General features: G+C 44.0%; 1 protein-coding gene across 3 annotated transcripts in view; it reads left to right on the forward strand.

Moving 5' to 3' along the window:
* Positions 1-10,887, forward strand: part of LOC140895985 (butyrophilin subfamily 1 member A1-like) — a 47,656-nt gene extending 36,769 nt beyond the window's left edge. For 2 of the 3 annotated variants that reach the window (XM_073307024.1, XM_073307026.1), the window contains 5 exons: positions 2,391-2,411; positions 3,617-3,637; positions 4,374-4,394; positions 4,512-4,538; positions 9,939-10,887. In XM_073307024.1, coding sequence (XP_073163125.1) covers positions 2,391-2,411; positions 3,617-3,637; positions 4,374-4,394; positions 4,512-4,538; positions 9,939-10,450 — 602 coding nt within the window. In that variant the 3' untranslated portion in view covers positions 10,451-10,887. The remainder of the gene's footprint in view (positions 1-2,390; positions 2,412-3,616; positions 3,638-4,373; positions 4,395-4,511; positions 4,539-9,938) is intronic. The other variant, XM_073307025.1, reaches the window with a different exon arrangement.
* Positions 10,888-12,325: the final 1,438 nt, after the last annotated feature.

The following is a 12,325-nucleotide window of genomic DNA, read 5'->3' on the forward strand; positions in this document are numbered from 1 at the left end:
TTTTGATTACAGCAGCTGCTGGGCTATTCTAATCTATACCACCTGGCTGCAGCTGCTCTATGGCTTCTCGCCAGGCAGATGTTACCAGCGGGCCATGCTTTCTAGCCACCCCCCTTCTGACTTGTTGCGTGGCCCCATTGTGGTGGGCTGCAGGGCGGCTGTGCAGAAGCTGGCCATGCTAGTTCAAAGCCTGTTAGGGACTTGCCCATGCTGGGGAAGACATCAGCCGCTTCCTGGCCCCTTTGAGCAACTCACATGACAGGTTTCAGAGTAGCAGCCGTGTTAGTATGTATTCACAAAAAGAAAAGGAGGACTTGTGGCACCTTAGAGACTAACCAATTTATTTGAGCATAAGCTTTCGTGAGCTCCAGCTCACTTCATCGGATGCATGCAGTGGAAAATACAGTATGACAATTTTATATACACAGAGAACATGAAACAATGGGTGTTACCGTACACACTGTAACAAGAGCAATCAGTTAAGGTGAGCTATTACCAGCGGGGGTGGGGGGGGAAACAAAACTTTTGCAGTGATAATCAAGATGGGCCATTTCCAGCAGTTGACAAGAATGTGTGAGGAACAGTGTGGGATGTGGGGGGGGATAAACACGGGGAAATAGTTTTACTTTGTGTAATGATACATCCACTCCCAGTCTTTATTCAAGCCTAATTTAATGGTGTCCAGTTTGCAAATTAATTCCAATTGAGCAGTCTCTCGTTGGAGTCTGTTTTTGAAGTTTTTTTGTTGTAATATTGCGACTTTCAATCTGTAATCAAGTGACCAGAGAGATTGAAGTGTTCTCCGACTGGTTTGTGAATGTTATAATTCTTGACGTCTGATTTGTGTCCATTTATTCTTTTACGTAGAGACTGGTTTGTACATGGCAGAGGGGCATTGCTGGCACATGATGGCATATATCACATTGGTGGATGTGCAGGTGAAGGAGCCTCTGATCATGTGGCTGATGTGATTAGGTCCTATGATGGTGTCCCCTGAATAGATATGTGGACACAATTGGCAATGGGCTTTGTTGCAAGGATAGGTTCCTGGGTTAGTGGTTCTGTTGTGTGGTGTGTAGTTGCTGGTGAGTATTTGCTTCAGGTTGGGGAGCTGTCTGTAGGCAAGGGCTGGCCTGTCTCCCAAGATCTGTGAGAGTGATGGGTCGTCCTTCAGGATAGGTTGTAGATCCTTGATGATGCGATGGAGAGGTTTTAGTTGGGGGCTGAAGGTGACGGCTAGTGGCGTTCTGTTACTTTCTTTGTTGGGCCTGTCCTGTAGTAGGTAACTTCTGGGTACTCTTCTGGCTCTGTCAATCTGTTTCTTCACTTCAGCAGGTGGGTATTGTAGTTGTAAGAACACTTGATAGAGATCTTGTAGATGTTTGTCTCTGTCTGAGGGGTTGGAGCAAATGTGGTTGTATCTTAGGGCTTGGCTGTAGACAATGGATCGTGTGCTGTGGTCTGGATGAAAGCTGGAGGCATGTAGGTAGTTATAGCAGTCAGTAGGTTTCTGGTATAGGGTGGCAACTATGGTGACAGAAGGAGGGGAAAGGATATAATGGAGAGATGTGCCATATTAGAAGAAAGTTAAACCAATCCATATTAAGGATAAGGAAAGTAGACATGACATGAAGGTCTAGATTGTATGATAAATGTCTCCCCTACCTCAGCCATATCAGCATTAGTCCCCAGATGCTATGATATTGTTATTTGGAGTACTGTGTCCAGGATGTGGACAAATTGGAGAGAGTCCAGCGGAGGGCAACAAAAATGACTAGGGGGCTGGGGCACGTGACTTACAAGGAGCAGCTGAGAGAACTGGGGTTATTTAGTCTGCAGAAGAGAAGAGTGAGGGGGGATTTGATAGCAGCCTTCAACTGCCTGAAGGGGGGTTCCAAAGAGGATGGAGCTCGGCTGTTCTCAGTGGTGGCAGAAGTGGCTACACCTTGGAAGAGAGAGAGGGAATTCTGGTGACAGAAGGAGGGGAAAGGATATAATGGAGAGATGTGCCATATTAGAAGAAAGTTAAACCAATCCATATTAAGGATAAGGAAAGAAGAAAGTCTAAAGACTGAGTTATAGAACTGAATGAATATTAATTGTTCATGTGGTGTTAGCCGTTATCATTTTAGGGCTTACTCTTGCAATCTCTGTACGCCTCAGGCTCCCAGAAGCAGAACTGAGCCCCACTTCTAGACACAATTCAAAACTGTAAACCTTTGAATTTTTAGTTTCACTTGTAACCAGAAAATCCACAATATGGATAGAAATGTAATTAATGATTATCTGGACACTAGGAATCAATATAAAATGGGGAAAAATATTTAAACCTTTGTTCATTGAAAAAACTCTTAAATAGTTTGTATTTATTTCTGTTTGCTTTATTTCAGGGGCACATCTTGAAAATATTAGTAAGTTCAATTTTTCTCCCAATCTAATCTCTCATATGAAGTTGTACGCGGTTAAATTGTTGTTGTTTTTAATTAAAGGAATAATGTCAATTTGAAAATCAAATGCACTAACTTTGGCCACAATTCAGAGGGCACAGCAGATCAGTCATTTGCAGGATTGGGGTCTTTGTAATAAATCATCGTCTACAAAATGGTATGTCAGAATAAAAACCAGACTTTGATAATAATGTTAAGGTCTGACCTTTCATTTCTTGCACGCACACCACTCCCAGTGCAATCAAAGGGTACTGGGCTGTGAGGAATAGTAATCAAAATATTCTGAATTTTGATTTTCCATCATCATCATTTTTATTTCCAATGACCAAAAAGGGGCAGGGAAAATGTCAACCAAATTGTCACTTACCCTCCCCCCACAAACACAAGCTATTTTCCCACCAGCTCTAACAATTAATAATCAGACCTAAAGACACTTTGCTCTGCAAAACTGTAAATCTTTAAAAAATTATATTGGAGCTCTGAGCCAACACGTTCTTAAACTTATGCTTCATTTTCAGCACACAGGTGGCCTTGTTGAAGTCAATGGGAGTGCTCACATGCTTAAAATTACGTACGAGCCTCACTCTTTGTATCATCAGTGCCTAAGAGTCCAAGCCTGCAAATACTTACATGCATGAGTAACTTTATGCATGTGCCTGAGTGCTGGTCAGATTGGGTGTTTATAATGCATTGTTGCCTGTAATCTTAGCTCCTGATCCTGAGTTTGGAGCCATGCGAGTGAACTGTTGAATTCAGCCCCCCTGATTTCAGCGTAGATTCAGGTCTTTAGAATACCATGGGAAGGTAGATATTAATAGCAATGAACAGCCATGATCCTTCTGCATTATACAACCCACTGGTGAATGTGTTACAGGCCTGCCTGCGTACTGCTCTACATACAATATGAGTCTGCTACAGACCCTTGCTAAATCTACAGCAATTTGGTCTTTTTGTTAGCTCTGGAGGTCCCCAGTTAAATGCCTGGTGCATCAAACAGTATGGTGGCCATCACACTTGCATATGGTTAACTTTAAGTATGTGATTAGTTCCACTGAAATAATTCAAGGCCTATGTACGTGAGCTGAATGACTATAATGAAAAGTGATCTTTAAATTTCCAAACATTGTAAGAGAATTTTTAATTGCCTTTTCCTTTTCTTTTTATTTAAGGTGAACTCAATGAAAAAATTAGTAAGTGATATTTTCTCATTTTTGTATGGATTGCATCTTCTCGTGACATTTTCCATCTACTTTTCTCCCCAGACAGGAACTGCAGGCTGAATTCAAACACACAACAAATGATTTGTCACCAAGAAAGATTGTGAGATAGTGATTAGAACTAAGGGTATTGAATAGATATGCTGGTCCAGATTCTCAGCCACCTAATGAAACAGTGTGACATACATTCTGAGTTTTGACAAGCTCTAGTCTGGAGTTTTATAGTACTTCCTTATGGAATCACAGAAATGTATAGAAACACTGCGAGTACCAACTCCAGCACACACACGCAGGCCTTGACTTTGTACTAAAGTCCCAGATCAGATACAACAAGATAATAACATACAAGACAACAATTTAACACTAAAATGAAGATACAACACTATCTGTAGGTAAGGAGTTTGTCTACAGTGATCATCAAGTTACATAATTTCACTGCCTACAACCCCTGTCCCACGCTGTGTAGTGGTTGGGTATAGGATGTGGCCTTTAAACCCACTTAGGGCTAGAATAATTGATACTGGAAGATTTCAGAGGTGCTTTATCCATGGTTTGGAAGGGAATCGTTTCCCAAAGACTTGATTAAAAAGTCTTGGCCTGAGATGGTTTTGATGAAGGAGTCGGGCTTCATTTATTCTTGGGAGAAAAGCTCGTCCACAATGTCTTTATTTCCGATGTTTTAATTATTGTTACTATTATTATTATTTAGGTGGACTGCAAAGGGAACTTGGTAAGCTTTTCCCCCCTTCTTTTTTCTGTAATGCATCCTTTTTTATTAATCAGATTCAGCTTAACAATGAACTTATTCACATGAGTGCTCACCTTTATTTGATTTGCTTGGTTTCAGAATGGAGAAAAGCCCTAGTTTGTCCAAGTAAGTAAAGTTTGTATTTAGTTAATGTCCAAATTTCACTTCCTTGAGAGAACCTTGCTCCCTTTCTTGGTAGAAATAGTTTAAAACAACACAAAACACAAACAGGAAATAACGCAATAGTTTCTCTGGTTGAAGTTTGAATGGTGAAGGCGGTTCCCCAAGTGAGCTGTAGAGCTGGGGAATCTTCCTTTGGGAACACAGAGAGGAGTGAATTAACATTTTTCTGGATAATACATGCTCAGGTAGTACTTGAATGGGATGCTGTCCTGATGTTATTCTTTGCACATTCATAGGGGAAGGACAGTCCAGCGGCTAGGGTGTTAACCTAGAATTCTGAAGGCCTCAGTTCAGATCCCGTCTCCTGTGTGACATTGGGCAAATCACTTAATTTCTTTTTTTGCCAGAAGCTGGGACTGGGTGATGGGGGATGGATCACTGGATGATTCCTTTCTGTTCATTCCCTCTGGGGCACCTGGCACTGGCCGCTGTCGGAAGACAGGACACTGGGCTAGATGGACCTTGGGTCTAGCCCAGTCTGGTCATTCTTATGGCCATTGCATTACATGTATAAACAGTATATTCTTGACAGTGCGATGCCTCTAACCAGAGAATGGCTAAATCCTTAGTCTCCTCCTGAATATATATATATATGGATGAACCATAGCCTAGCTCCTTAAGTATATTGTAAAATTAACTTCCAGAGCAGAGGGTCAAATTATGTCACTGAATCTAGCAAACTGATTTACATTTTCAGTAATTGTGAATACAGTGGGGCAGATGGCTCAGACATGTCCAGTGTTTCTCAGGACATCGTGCATGATTCACTGAACTTTTTTCATTTCCCTGACTATCTTGCATCTAGTGCTCCTTTCTTTCTGTTCATGCATGAACGCCATGGCCTGCACAGTAAACTGCATGAGCCTCCCTGACAGAGCCAGAGAGACAGGAAAGAAGGGGAGTAAAGGTTATCCTCGGGCAGGGAGGTTAGAAAGAGGAAGAAGGGGGAGGTCAGCATGAAGGAAGAAGAACACTGGAAAAGAATGAAGGAAAGGGAGCCCTGGGGAATGAGGAAGAAAGAAGCAGCTATTTGAAGGGAAGGGATCACGTATCAGGGAAAGGCTATGAAGAGGAGAATTAGGAACCTGACTGAGAGAGTCAGGATAGGGGAAGAAAAGGGGAAACATACCTGAAAGAAAATGTATGAGCAAGGAAGTAACAAAGGAAGAGAAGAGAGATCAACAGAACAAAAGCAAGGTGATTCTTAGCCTGAAAACTGATAGGCTAAGTCTGGGCCCAAGGTAGGATTTTTCTATTGAGTTTGAACTCAACAAATCACCCACAAGGTTCTCCCTGCCTGCAGACATTTCCTGCAACATGAAAGAAGATTTCTTCTCTTCCACCCAAATCTCCTCCTATCCTCCTCTCCAAGCCCAATTTCCCCCAGTCTCCATTTTGGCAATGTCCAAAGTGAAATATTACGATTTTTTTATTCAAAAAGACTTTTCATTTCAAATTTTACTTCATTTTTTTTTTCAGGTTTAAAAACCCTCAAAAGTGAAACAAAATGTTTTATTCTGTGTCAAACAATATATGTCATTCAACCCAAAACAAACACATTTTAAGATTTTTGGTTGACCCAAAATGATTTTTTTAAATTTATTTTTGGTGTGAACCTAAAAATCAGTTATTTGCACAGTTCTGGGAGAAGAAGACAAAGATGCACAAACGCTTCCCACACGGGTTTGCTCCATGGGTCTGCTCTTATATCATCCAGTGTTTAACATGTAATGAAAGAGGTTCCAGGGCTCAAGCAGTTTTTTTTACATTCATAATTGATGCAGCAAGCCCAGAGGCACCAGGGCTACAAACTGCCAAGCCTAGAGATGACAGGGCTCAACGCTGGCATGTCCTGGCACAAATTTAAGCACTGAACACATCCCCTTCCCCACACAGTCCTCCTTATTCCTGATGTATGATTTGATGGAAATTGTCTGTCCTTTTTTATTGTCAGCCATCCTAGTGATCAGGTTATACTGGGAGCTCTGTCTTCAGGGGAAAAGACTAGTTTGTCATTTTTTGTTAAAGTTTGATTCTATGGCAGTCATTTGATGTGCTTAGTGGAGGTGTGTGAATAGCCAATTCTTCAGTTTGCCAGCTGTACTGAAAACAAATACATGCAGGAGAACCTCAGAGTTACAAACACCAGGTTTATGAACTGACGAGTCAACCACAGACCTCATTTGGAACTGGAAGTGCATGATCAGGCAATAAAATAAAATTAAATAAAAAAGCTAATACAGTTCAGTGCTGTGTTAAACATAAACTACTAAAAAAAAAAGGGGGGGTGGGGGGGACAGCAGCATTTTTCTTCTGCACAGTAAAATTTCAGAGCTGCATTAAGTCAGCTGAACATTGTAAACGTTTGAAAGGACAACCATTACATTTTTTCAGAGTTATGAAAAACCTCCATTCTTGGGGTGTTCGTAACTCTGAGGTTCTACTGTAAATAAAATGAAAAAATCTTTTCAGGGTGGCTCAAAATGATTTTTTTTTTTAAAGAAATTGGGCAAACTGAAAAGTTGAAAAAATCTGGTTGAATGAAACAAATCTTTTGGCCAGAAATGGCTGATTAATCTATAAAGGTTTAAAACATCTTTTAAAATAAAATTGAAGCAAATTTCAAAAAGAAAAATCTTTCTGAACCAAAAAGTCAAACTGTTTTGTTTCAAAAATGTGAAAAAGCAGTGTGTCAACTTTTTCAGAGTTTTTTCCCTACCAGAAGAATTCTCTGAATTTTACACAAATTCGTGAAATCTTTCAGTCAGTCCAAATCTACATTTTTCAGAAAAAAAAAAATTCCCCCAGCTTCAGTGCTTAGATTGCCAAAGAGAATAAACCATATTAACTACTTTCAAATTTAAACTTTAATCCCCTACATTTTGATGCTGGACACTGGTCTTCATATAGGGTTGTCCTGCTGACTGCTGTGTTGTTGATTGTTTGTTTGTTTTCAGCTTTATTTATATAATATTAAGAGCCAGACCTCATCAGCCAATTTTGAAGCTAATATAAGTATTGTAACCGTGGCAAAAATGGGCTATTAAAGGAAACTCAGCTGGGACCTTATCTATAGAGTGAGTTTCACTGGTCCACATTGCTACCATGAACAAACTTTGATAGCTGCATAGATTTCATGACAGCCATGAAATTCTGACTCATTCACAACAAGCATTATCTATACTAACACTGAAATGGGATATTGGCCTTATCCTTTGCCATGCCAGGACCTCACACAAGGTGAGAATTCTCAGTCAGATCTAGCTTTGGGATGGGAGATGGCCTACATTTAATTTCAAATGGAAAAAGTGATACCACCTTCTCAATCCCTTTTCATTCCACCTGGATGCCAAGCTAAAGACACCTGAATCAGCTGTGGGCCACCTATGTCTTCTGTAGTTGAGGATGCAAGTGAGCTTCCATTATAAGCCCTGCTTTCCCTCCAAACCGCATACACTGGAATATCACTAACAATAATCAGAACATGATTGTTAGGGGAACATGGCTTGCAAATTCAACCCATGCATTTGAAGAGTCAAGTAACTCCCAGCTGAGATGACCCCAGAGCCACTGAGCATAGGAAGGTGATGGTAAGGTCAGTTCTGCAGTGGCCACTGCAGTGTAGGGTAGCCAATGGACAGCTGCTTCCCCAACTTTTTACCTTGGAAGTGAGCTACGTCTACATTGGTACCACTCTGCAGTGACTTACATCGAATGAGAACTGGAGTAACGTCCACGGATGGTTAAAGGATAGAGAGTGTGGGGGGTGTGGTGGATAGGAGAGAAGTTTCCTCTCCTCTGCTGAAAACAGATGATCTCCTCCTTCCTCCTTAGATAATGTCATGAGGAGACCTGGGTGAAAAGTGGATATTTCAGTTCATTGGCAATTTCAAAAAATTGAAGACAAATTTGTTTTGGGTCAGATCAGAAATGAAAATTTGTAGAGAGTTAAAAAAATGATTTAAACAAAATGTTTTATTTTAAGCATTTATAAAGTTTTTTTGCTTTTTTAAAAATAAGATTAAGGGAAATTTTGAAATGAAAAATTGTTCCCAACCAAAGAAATTAAAATGTTTAGTTTTTAAAATATCAAAACAAAATATTCTGATTTTTTTTAAATATTTTTATTTCTCTTAAACAAACAATTTGGCCAAACTGACGTGGATTTGGAAAATGTTTGTGTTATTGAATCTGAATTTTTCACCAACAAAAGTTTTGGCCTAACAATGTCACCGACTCTAGTTGTGAGAGCGGCCCATTGTGTTTCAATCTACTTTAAGCACTGTTTGTGCTAAACTATCTCTCTGCTTCTTCAACCTGTCCTAATTCCCTTTTCCTGTGGATCGCTTCCCTCTAGTAGAGATGGTCTCTTGGCTGTTATTCCTTTCTACCTGGCCTTGAACTTAAGTTAGGGGTATATCAAATCATGTTATGGTGTGATCTGACTTTAAATATTAGGAAGGAGGAGCACAGCAGGGGTTCTGTCCATGAGAAAGAAACGGGAATAAAATCCCCAGCATTCCTGGGTCTCTGGTTCCAGGGAGAGGCATCTGCAGGAGAGGAAAGAGTCTGCATCTCAGGCCTGACTCAGATGACCTTTTGCTCTTGTCACTGACCTGTTCCTGCTCGGGTTTGTGACTCTGCCCTGCACTCTGATGAGATCTTGGAGCTCCTCCCCATTCAGAGCTGGGCAAATCCCGGAGGAAGGAGTTGGGGCAGATCAAACCTTCCCCCAGAGATGAGCTCTGTCCAGGGGTGATGGATCCTTCTTCCTAAAACTGACGGGCGGGGGGGGGCACGAGGCCGCACCCCCCTCCATGGCCCTGCCCCTGCCCCTTCTCTTCCTCCAGAGGCCCTGCCCCCTTGGCCAAGCCAGAAGCTGGGACCTGGGATGGGGAGAGGGGCGAGAGCAGCCCCTGGCCCAAGTCCCCATCCCCTGGGTCCCCACCAAAGCAGGTGGAGGCTCTGCAGCTCCCCACAGTTGCCCGCGTGGCTCTTACCCTGACCCAGATCCAGCTTCCAGCCTGGCCTGGGGGGCCAAAGAGCTGCAACCGGGCCATGGTAAGTGACAGCCGGGCAGCTGCTGCGAAGAGCCACGGACCCTCCATCAGCCTTGGATGGGGGGTCATCTGGGGGGCAGGGCCATGGGAGGGTCCACGACTCCCCACAGCTGCAGAGGTTCCCCAGGTCGGGCTCCAGCTTCTGGCCTGGCCAGGAGGCGGGCCTTTGGGGGGAGGAGAAGGGGCAGGGGGCCAGGCCCGTGGGGAGTGGGGGGGCCATTCCCGCATTCCTGCACCTCTGGCTCTGCCTTTAGCGTCCTGATTCTCCCTCTCTCCACTGCAGCGAATGTGACCATGGATCCAAACACGGCAAACGCCCAGCTCGTTGTGTCCGAGGATCGGAAAAGCGTGAGGCGTGGAATTGCACGGCAGGAGGTGCCGGACAATCCAGAGAGATTCCATTCTTTCTGTTTGCTGGGCTGCGAGAGGTTCACCTTGGGGAAACATTACTGGGAGGTGGAGGTGGGAGATGGGGGATTTTGGGCTGTGGGTGTCGCCAGAGAGTCTATGAGGAGGAAGGGAGGGATCAGATTTAACCCTGAGCAGGGGATCTGGGCTGTGGAGCGGTGTGGGGATCAGTACCGGGCTCTCACCTCCCCTGAGACTCCCATGCCCCTGAATGAGAGGCCTAAGAAGATTGGGGTTTATCTGGACTATGAAGCGGAGTGCGTGGCATTTTATGATACTGGTAATGAGACCCTGATCTTTACTTTCATGTCAGCGTCTTTCACTGGGGAGACAATCCTTCCCTTCTTCTGGGTGGGCATTGGCGTCCTGCTCAAAATCTGCCCCTGAGGCCTGGAGATGGGGAGGTGGAGTCAGGGGTAGCAATATCCCACTAGGGTTCACTCTGGTTGTGGACCAGAAATGGACTGAACTAGTCATTGTCCCAGGGACAGCTCAGATGGGTTACAACACACTGCTATGGCTCTAGAGAGGGGCATGGGGGAGACAGAGGAGATGGGGGGTTGAAGGGAGCATAGGCACCGACTCTGTGGGTGCTGCAGGGCTGGAGCACCCATGGGGAAAAATTAGTGAGTGCTCTGCACCCACCAGCAGCCAAGCTCCCATCCCCGCCCCCCCATCTCCCCCTCCTCCCCCTCCCCTGAGGGCGCCGCGTTCCCGCTCCTCCGTCTGCCTCCCAGCGCTTGCCACCGCCAAACAGCTGTAACCGGCTCCGGGAGGGAGGGGAAGGACTGGGAACGTGGTGCGCTCAGGGGAGGAGGCGGAGCCGGGGCAGGGATTTGGGGAAGGGGTTGGAATAGGGACGGGAGGGGGCGGGGCCGGGGTGGAGTCGGGGTGGGGCAGGGGCTGAGAGGGGTCGAGCACCCACCGGCGCCAGGAGAAGTCGGCGCCTATGGTAGGGAGTGGAGAAGCTGAAGACTGGAAAGGGGAACATGGGGCTTTTCTGGGGAGGGAGATGCTGGAAGGAAATGGAGAGAGAAAGAAAGGGAAAGGGGATAAGTAAAGAGAGAGGGAATAAAACTGTTAAATATTATGGAAAGTGATTGTGTTATTGGATGGCTTATTAAATCAATCCCTTTGTTCATGAGAAAAGCTATTTTAGGGCCTTATTCTCACAGATTTTGGACACTCTCTTCTCTGCTTTCTGATTATTACATTTAATTGTAATTCTCACATTTCCTGACTGTAAATATAGCATGTATTTTAAATACTGTTATTTCTGCTTGTTATTTTCTTTTTTCTCTGTTTCTTTCAAACTGTTTGTTTTTTAAAGGAGAGTACCTTTTTTTCCTGCATAAACTCTGGACTGTCTGGTGGGCATCTGCAGGATGATGTGATCTCACCAGTCTCTGCTTGAGGCCTTGTGCCAGTCTACCTAGGGAATACCAGCAGCTATGCCAGTTATACTGAGCAGCATATGCCAGTGTGATTCTGCCATGCCAGGGTACTCCTCCTCCTGCTCCATCATACAGTCCATCAGGTACCTTTGGTGGGTCAGAAAATTCCTCTGAAATATCCACCAGCACTTCAAGGAAGCTCTGTCCTTTTTCTGATGCAGGAGTGAAAGCGCAAACAAGAGGACTTCTTCAAAAGGTGCCTTCTCCATGTTGCTGGCTCTGGTAGCTGGGCACACTCAGACCAAATCACTCCTTGGCAGTCTGTGTTGGTGGGCTGTTCAAACTTCCTGTAACAAGCAGGGTGGGCGGAGAAGTTTTGCTACACTGAAACATGGTCAGAGGGCCACAGCGGCCACATTTCAGGTGGGTGTTGGGGAATCTGGGATAAGGTTGGTTTGACTCAGGTCTACATGCTGCAGTGTGGACACCAGAGCCCCAGGTTTGACCCTAGGTTAGAAATGTCTTTATGTAGGGTTAAGAAACAGTGTCGATGCTCAAGCCCAGGGTTCTCCAACATGGGCCAGCGGACTCCAGACCCAATAACCCTGGGCTTACATTGCATTGTAGACAATCCCAGAGTGACAGACATGCATATCCTCATTAGTGTTCGGTGACACAACCACGTCAGGAGAAAAAAAAATTCCACGACTATCTTCAAAAACCACACCTGGAAAATGAAAAGGAAATAAACAAGGAAACATTTTTATATGCTTTATTTACATTAAGTAAATGTCAGGCTTAAAGAGACTGGGAGGGAACTTTCATAACCAGACCATGTGGTAAAAACAGTCAAAAATTTGATGCATTG

Source organism: Lepidochelys kempii, chromosome 11 (assembly GCF_965140265.1).
Source record: "Lepidochelys kempii isolate rLepKem1 chromosome 11, rLepKem1.hap2, whole genome shotgun sequence".
Classification (NCBI taxonomy): Eukaryota; Metazoa; Chordata; order Testudines; family Cheloniidae; genus Lepidochelys; species Lepidochelys kempii.